Here is a 16,776-nt window from a genome sequence, read left to right as displayed (position 1 = left end):
GGGTACAGAGTACAGACAGGCAAACAGGCAGAGGAGGGGGCTGGGAATAAGGGCTGGGGCTGGGAGTAGGGGTACAGACAGGCAAACAGGCAGAGGATGGGGCTGGGAATAAGAGCTGGGGCTGGGAGTAGGGGTACAGACAGGCAAACAGGCAGAGGAGGGGGCTGGGGCTGGAGTAGGGGTACAGAGTACCGACAGGCAAACAGGCAGAGGATGAGGCTGGGAATAAGGGCTGGGGCTGGGAGTAGGAGTACAGAGTACCGACAGGCAAGCAGGCAGAGGAGGGGCTGGGAATAAGAGCTGGGGCTGGGAGTAGGAGTACAGAGTACAGACAGGCAAGCAGGCAGAGGATGGGGCTGGGAATAAGAGCTGGGGCTAAGAGTAGGGGTACAGACAGGCAAACAGGGTGAGGATGGGGCTGGGAATAAGAGCTGGGGCTGGGAGTAGGGGTACAGACAGGCAAACAGGCAGAGGAGGGGGCTGGGGCTGGAGTAGGGGTACAGAGTACAGACAGGCAAGCAGGCAGAGGATGGGGCTGGGAATAAGAGCTGGGGCTGGGAGTAGGGGTACAGAGTACCGACAGGCAAGCAGGCAGAGGAGGGGCTGGGAATAAGGGCTGGGGCTGGGAGTAGGGGTACAGAGTACCGAAAGGCAAGCAGGCAGAGGATGAGGCTGGGAATAAGGGCTGGGGCTGGGAGTAGGAGTACAGAGTACCGACAGGCAAGCAGGCAGAGGAGGGGGCTGGGAATAAGAGCTGGGGCTGGGAGTAGGGGTACAGAGTACAGACAGGCAGAGGAGGGGGCTGGGAATAAGGGCTGGGGCTGGGAGTAGGGGTACAGAGTACAGACAGGCAAACAGGCAGAGGAGGGGCTGGGAATAAGGGCTGGGGCTTGGAGTAGGAGTACAGAGTACAGACAGGCAAACAGGCAGAGGAGGGGCTGGGAATAAGGGCTGGGGCTTGGAGTAGGAGTACAGAGTACAGACAGGCAAACAGGCAGAGGAGGGGCTGGGAATAAGGGCTGGGGCTGGGAGTAGGGGTACAGAGTACAGACAGGCAAACAGGCAGAGGATGGGGCTGGGAATAAGGGCTGGGGCTGGGAGTAGGGGTACAGAGTACAGACAGGCAAACAGGCAGATGATGGGGCTGGGAATAAGGGCTGGGGCTGGGAGTAGGGGTACAGAGTACAGACAGGCAAACAGGCAGAGGATGGGGCTGGGAATAAGGGCTGGGGCTGGGAGTAGGGGTACAGAGTACCGACAGGCAAGCAGGCAGAGGATGGGGCTGGGAATAAGGGCTGGGGCTGGGAGTAGGGGTACAGAGTACCGACAGGCAAGCAGGCAGAGGATGAGGCTGGGAATAAGGGCTGGGGCTGGGAGTAGGAGTACAGAGTACCGACAGGCAAGCAGGCAGAGGAGGGGGCTGGGAATAAGAGCTGGGGCTGGGAGTAGGGGTACAGAGTACAGACAGGCAGAGGAGGGGGCTGGGAATAAGGGCTGGGGCTGGGAGTAGGGGTACAGAGTACAGACAGGCAAACAGGCAGAGGGGGGGCTGGGAATAAGGGCTGGGGCTTGGAGTAGGAGTACAGAGTACAGACAGGCAAACAGGCAGAGGAGGGGGCTGGGAATAAGGGCTGGGGCTGGGAGTAGGGGTACAGAGTACAGACAGGCAAACAGGCAGAGGATGGGGCTGGGAATAAGGGCTGGGGCTGGGAGTAGGGGTACAGAGTACAGACAGGCAAACAGGCAGATGATGGGGCTGGGAATAAGGGCTGGGGCTGGGAGTAGGGGTACAGAGTACAGACAGGCAAACAGGCAGAGGATGGGGCTGGGAATAAGGGCTGGGGCTGGGAGTAGGGGTACAGAGTACCGACAGGCAAGCAGGCAGAGGATGGGGCTGGGAATAAGGGCTGGGGCTGGGAGTAGGGGTACAGAGTACCGACAGGCAAGCAGGCAGAGGATGGGGCTGGGAATAAGAGCTGGGGCTGGGAGTAGGGGTACAGAGTACCGACAGGCAAGCAGGCAGAGGATGGGGCTGGGAATAAGGGCTGGGGCTGGGAGTAGGGGTACAGAGTACCAACAGGCAAGCAGGCAGAGGATGAGGCTGGGAATAAGGGCTGGGGCTGGGAGTAGGAGTACAGAGTACCGACAGGCAAACAGGCAGAGGAGGGGGCTGGGAATAAGGGCTGGGGAGTAGGGGTACAGGTTGGGACACACGCTATACAACTTTCTATTGAGTTACAGTACATCCCTTCAAATGCACTGAAAGTGTCGGACCTCTGTCATATGTCTATAGGTATTCAGTGTAATGGTAGTGTTTTTCAGCCATAATGTTAGCTTATTCAAGCTCTTTCCTCAAGAAAAGTGAAGATTTGACATGTCAGTGTTGAATGGTTTGAGCCTTATCTCAGTTTCAAGGGACTGGACAGTGATTCTCTCTCCCCAAGTCTTGTGAGGGATAGAGAGTGACAACACAGGCAGATAATAGTCAAGACTATTGATAAAGAAGCTGCGACACTGCTCCTCCCTTAGGCTTCTGTATCAGAACTCACCAGACAGTGACAGTATTAAGCCTGAGCTGAACCAGAGTGATGGGTTTTTAAATCAACTGACATGATTTACCTCACTGCTTAAAATGATTATCCTTAAGGCCAAAAGAAAAATTGTATTTGCTTGCGTGGGCCAGGCAGTGATAACGCTAAACTGCACAGCTGTACAGATAGAATACAACTAAAATCCTCAATGATCAACTTGAAATGTAAAAATATGATCACTTCACAAAAATGTAAAGTTGATATTCAGATAAATTATAATTCGTTGAGGATTATTTTGCCTAGCCATTGATGAAAAATTATACATTCATCAGAGCCTCAGAATCTCCTTTCCATCTGAAAGGAAGGTATGGTCGCAATGGCCGATTCTGTTTCTTTTCGTTTCCACCAATTCTGAATATGAGCAACTGGATTCTCGGCCCCCATCCTCTGCCTCTTCATAAAACCTGGAATGTGCTTCAAAGAATGCACACTATCTTCCCTCCATGAATAAAATATCTGTCATTCATCAGCCTGTAAAATATGTGGCGATTTAACAGAGCATAACAGCTCTGAAGGGGATAGAGGAGGCAGAGCAGAAGCCTGTGCAGTGTCCTAATAATAAGCCATGTACAAGAGTTAGCTTAGGCTATCTCTCCCTTTGGACAGTTCACAGTTTACTGGTCTTGGGCCCAGGCCAGGGAAAGTAAAACTACTATTTGTGATCCATAATGACAATAGGAGTTATTACATGATAGAGAAACAATCCAGTGTTTCAAGGCAGGTTCACGTTAGAGTATTATCATCTATCTGTTGTAGAGTGTGGGCATCCACACTAAGACAGTCCGACAGAGGACTACAGGCAGACTGGACTGGTGGAAATGTAAAGTAAACTATGTAGTGAATGGCCTTGGGGAGGCTGCCTCAGGGAAATCTAAACATACAGTAAAAATGTGTCCTGGATCGGTTGGCCTTTCGTGCTGGTCAAAGTGAAAAGTCACAGAGAAGGGGAATGGAAAGTGGGACAGGCAACCGCCATGAGGAAGTTAGTGGGTCAAAGTTACTGTCTCTGGACCTAATTTATTTCTATACATTTTCTCAGAGTAAATGAACTTATTCACTCCCTATCGTGTCTCCAAAGTGAGGCTCCATAAACAAATAGGTGAGAAACAGTGGTCTAGCTGTCTATCCTAGTTGGCTCCAGAGAGGGCACGGAGGGAAAGCCTGTTACTCACACATCAGAGGCTGCATTCACCCTCCGTTCCTCTCTGTTTGGGTACCCCCTCGGCACTGTCTGTTTTAACCAGTCTGCCTGACTATTCGGGCCAGGGGCATCTGATAACCTTGGGCTGCTTCACCTTCTAAAGCAAGTGCCCATTTATTACTATACACAATTACTCAGTAGGAGGATGTGATGACGTCAGAGGGAGATAGGACAATCACATCATTATGTACTATAGGCCTATACTGCTTTTGAATCTGCTGTCCAGTTTAAAAAATCTAGGAAAACCTTGAGACTAATACTGTGTTAATCACGCCCCCTACAGGTGACTAAAGTTGATACATTCTTATGTCCTTTAAAAAATATATATTTAACCTTTATTTAACTAGGCAAGTCAGTTCACAACAAATTCTTATTCACAATAACGGCCTACCGGCCGACCCGGACGAGACTGGGCCAATTGTGCACCGCCCTTCGGAAGATCCAATCACGGCCGGATGTGATACAGCCTGGGACCAATTCTGACACAATAAAAAACGTTTTTTTATTTTTATTAACTACAGTAAAAACATACAACATGGACACTGGACATGTTATGTAGGTCTGGCTTATGTACAAATAAACATTGCACATGGTTATAAAATAATGTGATTTTAACTCCAGCCGACACGCGGCGCTGCACGAAACAAGCACTCAATCGATTGCTATCCCTTCCAGGAGAGAAAACAAAGAACTTGGTTGTCAGCTAGCGTAAAGATTCAAACCAAATAAATAATGGGCAAGAAGCATAAAAAGCACAAGTCTGAAAAATATGAAGGTAAGAAACATTTAGATATCCAATGCGCTGGTATTGGTTGAATTCCTTGGGCCACTAAAAGGCTTGCGCTTCGGTTAGCTAACGCATAATCACCCATTTGAATTCACTGCAAGTTAGCTAGCTAACTTATCCAGCTAGCTTAGCCATATGTACCGAGCTCATTAACAGATGTTAAAATTAATAGATATCTAATTCGATTATTGCTGATAGCCTTATCATGTATCCTATATGCATTGAACCAAAGATTGAACTTTGAAATGGCTAGCAAGTTATTTACATATTTTACTCATTTACATATTTTAGCCGGTGGAGAGGTAACGTTAGCCAACTCGCCATGTTGGTGATCTGTTTGCAACATAGCTAGTTATGTTGGCTAACTAGTTGGCTACCTCACAGTTGAGCTAGCCGGCTAGCGAACTGTCAGTAGCAACTTGCGTTGGTTACAATCAAATATTTGGGAATATACACTGCTCAAAAAAGGGAACACTAAAATAACACATCCTAGATCTGAATGAATGAAATATTCTTATTAAATACTTTTTTCTTGACATAGTTGAATGTGCTGACAACAAAATCACACAAATTAAATGGAAATCAAATGTATCAACCCATGGAGGTCTGGATTTGGAGTCACACTCAATTAAAGTGGAAAACCACACTACAGGCTGATCCAACTTTGATGTAATGCCCTTAAAACAAGTCAAAATGAGGCTCAGTAGTGTGTGTGGCCTCCACGTGCCTGTATGACCTCCCTATAACGCCTGGGCATGCTCCTGATGAGGTGGCGGATGGTCTCCTGAAGGATCTCCTCCCAGACCTGGACTAAAGCATCCACCAACTCCTGGACAGTCTGTGGTGCAACGTGGTGTTGGTGGATGGAGCGAGACATGATGTCCCAGATGTGCTCAATTGGATTCAGGTCTGGGGAACGGGCGGGCCAGTCCATAGCATCAACGCCTTCCTCTTGCAGGAACTGCTGACACACTCCAGCAACATGAGGTCTAGCATTGTCTTGCATTAGGAGGAACCCAGGGCCAACCGCACCAGCACATGGTCTCACAAGGGGTCTGAGGATCTCATCTCGGTACCTAATGGCAGTCAGGCTACCTCTGGCGAGCACATGGAGGGCTGTGCGGCCCCCCAAAGAAATGCCACCCCACACCATGACTGACCCACCGCCAAACCGGTCATGCTGGAGGATGTTGCAGGCAGCAGAACGTTCTCCACGGCATCTCCAGACTCTGTCACATGTGCTCAGTGTGAACCTATTTTCATCTGTGAAGGGCGCCAGTGGCGAATTGGCCAATCTTGGTGTTCTCTGGCAAATGCCAAACGTCCTGCACGGTGTTGGGCTGTAAGCACAACCCTAACCTGTGGACGTCGGGCCCTCATACCATCCTCATGGAGTCTAATTGACCGTTTGAGCAGACACATGCACATTTGTGGCCTGCTGGAGGTCATTTTGCAGGGCTCCTTGCACAAAGGCGGAGGTAGCGGTCCTGCTGCTGGGTTGTTGCCCTCCTACGGCCTCCTCCACGTCTCCTGATGTACTGGCCTGTCTCCTGGTAGCGCCTCCATGCTCTGAACACTACGTTGACAGACACAGCAAACCTTCTTGCCACAGCTCGCATTGATGTTCCATCCTGGATGAGCTGCACTACCTGAGCCACTTGTGTGGGTTGTAGACTCCGTCTCATGCTACCACTAGAGTGAAAGCACCCCCAGCATTCAAAAGTGATCAAAACATCAGCCAGGAAGCATAGGAACTGAGAAGTGGTCTGTGGTCACCACCTGCAGAACCACTCCTTTATTGGGGGTGTCTTGCTAATTGCCTATAATTTCCACATGTTGTCTATTCCATTTGCACAACAGCATGTGAAATTTATTGTCAATCAGTGTTGCTTCCTAAGTGGACAGTTTGATTTCACAGAAGTGTGATTGACTTGGAGTTACATTGTGTTGTTTTAAGTGTTCCCTTTATTTTTTTGAGCAGTGTACTTAAAGCTAACCCAATGTGTCCCATCTACAGAGTACGGGGAGAGACCACTTAAATTGGTTCTGAAGGTTGCTGGAAATGAGGTGACGACTGGAAGCTCGAGCTTTGAAAACACATTTGACGAACATCCAGATTTAGAGAAACACAAGGACAAGAAAAAGAAGAAGAAAAAGGATAAGGAAAGGAACGATACCATGTCACCAGTTGATAAAAAGAAAAAGGTGAGTTTGGGAATCCATATTTTCATTACAGCCCCTGTTTACCTTTGTACTGTTTTTTTGAGGGAAATATCTAGGGGAAACCATGGCATGGGTGGTGCTAGCTGACTAAGCTCCACCTACAGTGCCTTGCAAAAGTATTCATCCCCCTTGGTTTTTTTCCTATTTTGTTGCATTACAACCTGTAATTTTAAATGGATTTATTTGGATTGCATGTAATGGACATACACAAAATAGTCCAAATTGGTGAAGTGAAATGAAAAAAAAAAAAATGAAAAAAAAAAATGGAAAAGTGGGATGTGCATATGTATTCACCCCCTTTGCTATGAAGCCCCTGAATAAGATCTGGTGCAACCAATTACCTTCAGAAGTCACATAATTAGTTAATTGCACACAGGTGGACTTGCTAAGTGTCACATGATCTCTGTAGTGTGTGTGTGTTCTGAAAGGGCCCAGAGTCTGCAACGCCACTAAGCAAGGGGCACCATAAAGACCAAGGAGCTCTCCAAACAGGTCAGGGACAAAGTTGTGGCGAAGGACAGATCAGGGTTGGGTAAAAAAAATCAGAAATATTGAACATCCCACAGAGCACCATTAAATCCATTATTAAGAAATTGAAAGAATGTCACCACAACAAACCTGCCAAGAGAGGGCCGCCCACCAACTCACGGTCCAGGCAAGGAGGGCATTAATCAGAGAGGCAACAAAGAGACCAAAAATCACCCTGAAGGAGCTGCAAAGCTCCACAGCGGAGATTGTAGTATCTGTCCATAGGACCACTTTAAGCTGTACACTCCACAGAGCTGGGCTTTACGGAAGAGTGGCCAGAAAAAAAGCCATTGCCTAAAGAAAAAAATAAGCTAACACATTGGTGTTCACCAAAGGGGATGTGGGAGACTCTCCAAACATATGGAAGCAGGTACTGTGGTCAGATGAGACTAAAATGTAGCTTTTTGGCCATCAAGGAAAACGCTGTGTCTGGCGCAAACCCAACACCTCTCATCACCCTGAGAACACCATCCCCCACAGTGAAGCATGGTGGTGGCATCATCATGCTATGTGGATGTTTTTCATCGGCGGGGTCTGGGAAACTGGTCAGAATTGAAGGAATGATGGATGGCGCTAAATACAGGGAAATTTGAGGGAAACCTGTTTGTCTTCCAGAGATTTCCAGGGACTAAGGTTCACCTCCCAGTAGGACAATGACCCTAACATACTGCTAAAGTAACACTCAAGTGGTTTAAGGGAAACCTTTAAATGTCTTGGAATGGCCTAGACAAAGCCCAGACCTCAATCCAATTGAGAATCTGTGGTATGACTTAGATTGCTGTACACCAGTGGAACCCATCCAACTTGAAGGAGCTGGAGCAGTTTTGCCTTGAATGGGCAGAAATCCCAGTGGCTAGATGTGCCAAGCTTATAGAGACATACCCCAAAAGAAAATAGTATTCACCCCTTGGCATTTTTACTTTCGCAAGCCACTATGTTTGATGAACTCCACCAACTGAGTGGAGCAGAGACCATCTTTTAGGGGAATTCAGCTCTGACCACATGGATTTGCCCAAGAGCCCAATACTTAAACTTAAGTTGCTTTTGATTTTCGGGAATTCAAATAGGGGTTTATTTGGCCCATAGACTGACGGACAGGTGATGTTTCAAAAATTAAAATTAAGTGTCAACAAACATGCTTATGGTGCATTTAGATGACAAAGAAGAAGAAGGGACAGGACGCTGATACAGACTGGGATGATAGGGAGGCGAGCAGGACCCCTATCCGTTCAGATCTGGCGTCCTCTTTGAATAAAGTGGAAGGTAAGTTACTTGCCAGTTTCTACAATGACTGCAACTTTTCCATAATCCTTTCTTTGCCTTTCATTTCTATTGATATATGAAGTAATTTTAACCATTATTTATCTTTCTTCCTCTCGCTCCCTCACTCTCTCGTGTGCTTTTTCCCTCTCTCATTCTCAGAGAAAGAACTGACCCCACTGCAGGAAGCATTGAGTCAGCTCATCAGACAGCTCCAAAGGTGAAGCTTGTTACTAAGAAATTTACAATGAATTGATTAGTCTGTTTCCTCTGGTCTATAAAAAAATATCCGGTTTTCGGGTTTTAACCGGGTGACCTGACTCTGTGGTCAAAGATCCCATGGCAATTATCATAGACTGCATCACCCAAACTCTTAAGGCACTGCATCTCAGTGCTAGAGGCGTCACTACAGACCCTGGTTTAATTCCAGGCTGTATCACAACTGGCCGTGATTAGGAGTCCCATAGGGCGGCTCACAATTGGCCCAGTGTTGTCCGGGTTTGGCCGTCATTGTAAATAAGAACTTGTTCTTAACCGACTTGCCTAGTTAAATAAAACATTTTTAAAAACCTGGTGTCCTAGCTAAATTCCCAATCTGGCCCTCACACCTAATAAACCCTAGCTTCCAATTGGCTCGTTCAACCCCCCTTCGTAACTATTCCCCAGGTTGTTGCTGTGAATGAGAATGTGTTCAGTCAACTTACCTGGTAAAATAAATGTTGCAATTGAGGCCTAACAAAGCAATAACTGACTTTCTCCTGTAGGAAAGACCCAAGTGCGTTTTTCTCGTTCCCTGTGACTGACCTTATCGCTCCTGGCTACTCCACGATCATCAAGCGGCCCATGGACTTTGGCGCAATGAAGGAGAAAGTCAAGAATGAGTATTACCAGTCACTAGAGGAGCTCAAGGTACACCTGTCAGCTGCTCTACCTTCTTGACAAATAACTTTCAGAATAGCTTTATTTTGTCGTCTCATTCTAAAGCAGTGGGTTGATTGACAATCAAGCCTGAGGTGTTGCTTTAAATAGAAACCCAACGTTAAACATATGCAGAGTCCAGTGACTGACTGCAGTGTGTCTCCATTGATACAGGTGGACTTCAGAATCATGTGTGAGAATGCCATGATCTACAACAAGCCAGAGACCATTTACCACAAAGCTGCCAGGAAGCTGCTCCACTCTGGCATGAAGATCCTCCGCCCGGTAAGGAGAGTGCGCCTACAGAAGGAAATTTGACACATACATCACACATGCATATGGGATTTTGTCCTGGATTGGGCTTCATCTGTGTCTAGGAAACTGGCCCTATATGTGTGCCTGAGTGAAATAATCGCTAGTTGCCACATATGAACAGCAGAGGGTGCCATATCCATACCCCTGAATGTTTAGATATGAATCTTCACCACAAAGTTTATTTTGTTTTATAATTGGAGCTCTAATCACAACACCCCTTGGTTGGAACAACAAGGGATTGTGGCGTAAATTGCGGTGAAACAAAGTCAACTCTCTCGCTGTCCCACAGGAGAGGCTTGAGAGCCTGAGGCAGAGTATTGAGTTCATGGCTGACCTAGAGAACCCAGCCAACCGGTCAAGTAAGACTGGAGAGGTGGGGAACTCAAGCATGGACCAGTGTAAAGACGGCCCCGGCCCCACAGATCCTAGCGAGACTACCCAGTCTGCACCAAACACTCCCAGGTACCGTGTAACTTTACCCTGCACATGAACACTGACAATGCTTTTAGGTATTAATTGCTTAGTTAACATGGATTTCGATCTCGGACACAATTTACATAACCCCTATCTGTAGTCTATATATTAGTTTAAGGTGCTTGTTCATAGCTTAGACTGTGAGAAGCTGTTCCCGGCCATTTGCCAGACACAGATCCCAACCAGGAAGCAAGCAAGCAGTATTACACACTAATGTTATTAAGTCATGGATAGTGTCCAAGTTCTGTGGGCTTGTTCTCCCAAGTGTTTGGTGGATCAGTTCTTTCCACAGACTGGCTGGAGGATGAGCGATAATGAAAGGAATGCCTCTGAGCGTGTCAGGTCTTGTGTTCAGTCAGCACTATGCAGCACGTTTCACACCAATCACTCTCTGAAACCTACGAGTTGTTGTCCTTGTAAACCCCACTGAGGTGTAATGAATAGAAAAGGGCTTCTTACTTTTAGGTGTTTTTTTTAAACTGCATTGTTGGTTAAGGGCTTGTAAGTAAGCATTTCACTGTAAGGTACCTGTTGTATTTGGCGCATGCAACAAATAATATTTGATTTGAATGCTTTCGCAAATAAGACTACAGCATGAGGACTTAAGATTTGATGTGAAGTTTGATTGAAAGTATACTGGCAGCATATTCATTGGGAACATGTACTGTAGCTATAGCATGAAATGTATTCTCTATTAGATTTAGATGTTATGACTGTTTCAAAATGTATTGTAATCACTAATGGCTGCCAGCAAAGGAGATTCATATTTTCTGCTGATCCTTTTTTTGGTATTGAACAATGATACCCTATGAATCAGTTAAGTTGAAAGTCTCCTACTCCTCTATAATCTGTTCTCCAATACTTCCAGGAAAGACAACGACTCCAAAGACGAAGTGTCCAAGGTCGTCAGTCAGGCAGAGAAGGAGCTTGAGGAGATCCGCAAGCTCATTGACGATTCAGGAGGCAAACTGTCCAACAGAGGGCTGGAGAGTGAGGTGAGAGCTACAGGCTATGGAATTGGCTTAAACTGTTTAGGCCAACCAAGCTCTCTTACCCCATCTACTATATAGGAAATGTATGGTCCAATTTAGTGAACGTATTCATTATGTTCACTAATGTAATAATACAACTATTGTTTTATTTGGTTATGTAGCTGGACTTTGAGAGGAGAAAGTCTGATGGTTCCACCACACTGGCAATCCTGAACCCAGTCGACCTTGTGGCTGGAGGTAGGTCCAGTCATAGTCACGCCCGCAATTAGCTCGTTGCGCTATATCCATATTCTATTTGTGCAACATGGGAAAACAGGAATCCATGATTGATTCCAACTTAACTATATCAAGTGTAATAAAATCAGATTTTAATTGTAAATGAGCCTCTCTTTCTCAATCTACTCTTATCTCTATAGATGTGGGCTACTGCCCTGTGAAGCTGGGCATGATGTCCAACCGGCTGCAGAGTGGCATCAACACCCTGCAGGGCTTTAAGGAGGACAAGAGGAACATGGTCACACCAGGTAAGCTGAAGGGGCCTTAGTGACAAGGTTTAATAATCAAAAGGCATTTCTTATATCGTCTCCCAAGAGGGGCTGAATAACCTCTTCATCTGAACCCAGAGCTTGTATAGAAGCGCATGTATAAAGCCAATGTTCAACCAACATACCAGTCTTAATGTATCCATTCATGGACAACATTGTTTTTCCCCTAAGGTCATGTAGCCATGTCAGATTGTGATTCTATAAAAATCTGTTTTTCATAGTCCTATAAATGTATCTCTGTGAGAGGCTGAGCTCTCAGCCTGTGGTCCTGTATCTCCATCAGTGTTTACGAGCTGTAATGTAACCCAACCTCAACTCTCACAGTATCGTACATGAACTATGGTCCGTACACCTCCTACGCGCCCGCCTACGACTCGAGCTTCGCCAACATCGGGAAAGAGGACTCTGACCTGATCTACTCCTTCTATGGAGAGGAAGCCAGCCTCCAGGGATCTGAGAGGTATGCATGTTGCTCCTCATCCTCCCCCCACATTACGGTGTAATATTATGGTCCGGATCTGACATTTACAATAACAAGAGCCTACTTTACAGTAAATAATTCCAAACAAACAAAGCTTTGAGCATTCCAGCATGCTCATAACAGTCCAGATGCCCCTGTATTTCATTGGGTTTGTATATGAGTAGGCATTTTATGGTTCTGTTGGCGTGGATGATATTCACTAATGTTGGAGGCTAAAACCACATGGTAAACCTGATATGACCCTACTGCTGCTTCTGAGAGGAGACCAAATGTAACTACCATACACACACACTGATGTAATGTGTTTGTCTTTGTGTCTGCAGCCTCTCGGAGTTCATGTCCAAATCGGAGGAGCACATGTACAAACTGGCAGACAACCTCCTGGACGCGTTGACTAACGGGGAGCACTCCAAAACCCTGAGAGAGGTAGAACCATTAAGCATGTATCTGCATGGGAATTATATGGCTACAGTTATTTTAACATTTCTTTGGACAATACTAACTTGATGTGTTCTTGCCTGTCAGACCCGTCCAGATGAGCAAGGGCCAACAGAAACCGCTGAGACTGGAGACAAGGACATGGAGGTAAGTCTCAGATACACTAAACCTGGACAACCTCAGCAGATAAAGGAGAGACGCCACACCCTAGGTCTCAACTACACCCTCCTGAAGTGAACCCCAGCTATCCTGCTCTACCCCCACACAACCCAACTCCTTGACATATTGCCCGCTTAACCCGGAAGCCAGCCTCACCAATGTGTCGGAGGAAACACTGTGCACCTGGTGACCGTGTCAGAGTGCATTGCGCCCGGCCTGCCATAGGAGTTGCTGATGGGACAAGGACATCCCTGCCGGCCTAACCCGGACGACGCTGGGCCAATTGTGCACCACCCCATGGGTCTCCCGGTCGCGGCAGAACCTGGATTCGAATCAGGATCTCTAGTGGCACAGTTAGCAACAGCGATGCAGTGCCTTAGACCACTGCGCCACTCGGGAGGCCCAGTGTTAAATCATATTAAAAGCTTCTGCACATGCCATAGCTGTTCTGTTCCAGCTGTGTCAACATGGCAAGCTCATTAGCTAGCTGCCATGATCCAACACATGGAAAGAACATTTCCCCTTCAAAACACCGCCTCTCTCCACCAGCCCCTGACACCAGGTCTGTTCACACACTGTCAGGGATGTGGAAATGTCTGTTTTATTTCTGCGCCTCCTTCGTTGGGTGGCTGAATGGCTCCTCAGTCACAGCAGCGTAGAGGCTGGAGGAAAGGAAAGCATCAGGTGTCTCAAGCACACAGCAGCTCTCTGTACCTGGCTGTTTACTGTGCTTGGCCAGTGTCCAGTTTATCCTCATTCCCTGGTTGGGTGTTGCTGCTGCTCTTTATTTTATTGGAAAGGGCTTGGCAGAGGTATCGACTGGAGCTACCAGAAAAGAGCTTTCAGGAATGCAATTTTAAAGATTCACTGACTGCAGCACTGGGTGACTTGGAATCCAAACAAAAATGCGTTTTACTAACCTTCATCCTTCTGTTTTTCCCACAGGTGGTTGATCCGGAGGCCAGCAAGCAGACTGAAAGCAGATTAGCCTCCCTGGGCTCTGTGGTCGGCTTGGACCTCCAGACTCCACCGGACCTCTTCTCTGAGGGTAAAGATCAGCTCTAACTGAGCAAACCGACAGCATGCCAGTTAATTCTCTAAAACTACTGAGAGCCCAAGCGTTACATTTTAAATCCCCTAGGCTTAAACCTTTCCTCAAGGTAATTGAGGCGTTTCTGACTCCTGCAGCCTCCCTGGGCTGTTGTAGGCCCTATGCAGTCCCAGTTGAATGTAGTCTATGAAGATAAGAGGGCGGATTCAAGAAAGAGAACACATTGTAGATGATCCTGCACAGGTCAATGCAAGCTTCCTTAGGATATTTAAGTGTGTGTATATGTCTCTGTGCATCAGAGGCCCAACACTTCCAGCAGAAGTTGGATGAGACTACAAAGCTCCTCCACGAGCTGCAGGAAGCGCAGAGGGAACGCTTGAGTGTCAAGCAGCCCCCCAACATCATCTGCCTGCTAGCCCCAACCACCAAGGAGCTGCAACTGGGTAACGCTTCCTTTTTTTTCTTTTTAAAGGAGAATGGAATTCCACTGTATTTTATGGGGGGGGGGGGCTCTGATTCAAAGGGTTGAGGAAGACATTTCATTGTTGTGCAGCTGACTAGATATCACCTTTCCCCTGTAAAAAAAAATAGTGCAACCAGAAACGACTAAACATGAATTTCTGTCAGAGCTATTTCCTTTTGACTATGTTAATTCCAGTGGAAGAAATTCCTGGGCCATCCATTTTTCAGCTACACCACTAGCAGTGATCTTTATTTGGACTCCACCTTTGGCTTGAAGTTGGACTCTAATATAATTTCCCATTTGTCTCCCTGTAGCGGAGAAGGTGACTGGTAACCTGGCCCAACTGACCAGTCAGGTGGCTCCAGGAGATGTGAGCAGTGTGTACGGGATCAGGAGGGCCATGGGCATCGCTATACCCCTAGAGGCAGATGAACCACTCATAGACCTCACCACAGGTAGGCTTAAACCACCCGGCATCTGTTTCCCTGGTTATTTAGGTCATGGGTAGTAAACATTCTAACCATATACTGGTTGATTTTGTGAAGATGTTCAGTGAAGTAGTAAGCCTACTTGCAAAACTGACTTACCTTCTTAATTGCCCCTGAGGTGGTAAAGTTGTATTGAATTGGTGTTAAGGTGTATAAAATGTTATGGCTACATATGAATTGAAATTTCAAAGCTATTCCCGTTATCTTGATTCCAGTGGATGCTGAGCCGATGGATACCGTGCCTGAAGTTCAGCAGATTCCAGTCATCGCAGTATAATGGAATTTCACAGCAACCATCCTCCTGAGAACATCCCATCTCTGTTGTAGTGTTCAAAAAGGTTCTTTGTTTGCATTTCTTTTAAACCTTTTTATATAGAAAGCCATTTGGCACCTTATCCATTCTGATATTCCATGTCTTCGTAAATCAAGTTGGGATTCAGCCTTTAAAAATATCAACTTGCGAAACAATTTATCGCTACTGTACAAAATGCAAACTCCCATTTAGTCCTCAGACAAGATGAAAGCAACACGACAGACGTTGAGTAAGGCCACAGGACAAGTCAGTGTTCCATATCTTAAACATCTGCCTTGGACCTTTTATGTATCAAATAATTTATGGGTAACAGTTAAGTATGTTACTGTGATTGTTTAATTAAACAATGCTCAAACCGCTTCTTTGCTAGGACTGTCAGTGGTGTGATTGGGGAGTGGAGAGCTGAAAACAAGCTGTTATTGGCCGAGAGGTTTGGAACTCTTATCGGTCTTTACTAATTTACTGCCTGGCCAAAACTCCATCCCACCAAACAGGCTGAGATTTCAGGTGGTCTTTTCTAAAGTGGCGCTTATACTAAAAGGACATTGTCATAGGTTAGAATGAAACTGTGTGTTTAGGTACACAAAAGACACCAAATAGAATATTAGTTTGACCAGCGATTCACAGACACTGCAGTTTGTTGGCTAGTCAATGCAATCTATACCTTTACAACTAATATGGCTGAAGCATACTGCACAGCACTGAGTTAGGCTCTGAAGATCATTTTGTTTCAGTGAAATTAAGCTTTTCATTAGTCACCAGAATGTTTTACTGTGCATATAGCACTTTGTCATTTATTTTTGAAAGACATCATACCATATAAACTGTCCATCGGTCTCAGCTGTTTCAGTAGGCAGGATATTTGGCTTCGATATTTACATTTAGTCCCATGGTACTACAAACCAAACAGAAAAATAAATTATTAGAGGGTGACTGTTCACTAAACAAACTGTTAAAGGTAGACTCAGCGATATGACGTAGATGCCCAAAGTAAACAGCATAGTGGGTCAATTTCCACAACTGCGCGTTAAAGCGCAAGTTTAAACTTCTCCGCTGTTTTGGTTCTGTTGCTACCACGCTGTAACAGCGTGAAGGGAACCCGTGCACAAGTCTTGCAGCTCATGACAATGTAATTTTGCTTAGTCTACCTTTAAGGTCTAGAAAACCATGGCAGCGAGTATGTACTGTACACTGTCACTCCACATGCAGCAGCACTCACTCCATTGTTTTAGTCACCATTTGCTTGATAAACAGCTCAGTTTTGAGCAGACTGAAGATGTTTTTGGTGCATCTCATGATTCCAGCGAGGTTCTAGGAGTATTAGGTGATAGAATTCAGTATGACGACGACCAGTGCTTGACGTAACCTCCATGTCAGTCTAATTGAATGCATACATTAGAACTGGATCGCAATTTTTTTTTTTTATATAAATCAGCAGCACTAAGCATTTATTTCCAATGAAGAATCTCCCAAAGGGATTCCTGGAAACACGAATAATCCAAAATATAACCTCTAGGACCACGTCTTCAAGTCTTGATCTAGTCCGGTC

At 46.1% G+C, this 16,776-nt stretch overlaps 1 protein-coding gene across 1 annotated transcript; it reads left to right on the top strand.

The window, feature by feature from the left end:
* Positions 1-4,429: 4,429 nt before the first annotated feature.
* Positions 4,430-15,586, top strand: brd7 (bromodomain containing 7). Its single transcript, XM_029639583.2, has 17 exons — positions 4,430-4,567; positions 6,597-6,784; positions 8,485-8,593; positions 8,753-8,810; positions 9,355-9,499; positions 9,683-9,793; positions 10,113-10,285; positions 11,166-11,292; positions 11,451-11,526; positions 11,706-11,813; positions 12,159-12,294; positions 12,639-12,741; positions 12,841-12,900; positions 13,858-13,960; positions 14,263-14,406; positions 14,741-14,881; positions 15,130-15,586. The coding sequence occupies exons 1-17, from the start codon at positions 4,525-4,527 to the stop codon at positions 15,189-15,191; spliced, it is 1,887 nt and encodes a 628-aa protein (XP_029495443.1). The 5' UTR covers positions 4,430-4,524; the 3' UTR covers positions 15,192-15,586.
* The last annotated feature ends 1,190 nt before the right edge of the window (positions 15,587-16,776 follow it).

Source organism: Oncorhynchus nerka, linkage group LG27 (assembly GCF_034236695.1).
Source record: "Oncorhynchus nerka isolate Pitt River linkage group LG27, Oner_Uvic_2.0, whole genome shotgun sequence".
In the NCBI taxonomy this organism is placed as follows: domain Eukaryota; kingdom Metazoa; phylum Chordata; class Actinopteri; order Salmoniformes; family Salmonidae; genus Oncorhynchus; species Oncorhynchus nerka.
Note: the sequence above shows the minus strand (reverse complement) of the source record. Positions and strands in the feature narration are given on the sequence as shown.

Coding starts and splice junctions, on each gene's coding strand:
- brd7 (XM_029639583.2), top strand. CDS start 4,525: ATGGGCAAGAAGCATAAAAAGCACAAGTCTGAAAAATATGAAG. Junction 4,568..6,596: donor CAAGTCTGAAAAATATGAAG/GTAAGAAACATT, acceptor TCCCATCTACAG/AGTACGGGGAGAGACCACTT. Junction 11,814..12,158: donor GAGGAACATGGTCACACCAG/GTAAGCTGAAGG, acceptor CAACTCTCACAG/TATCGTACATGAACTATGGT.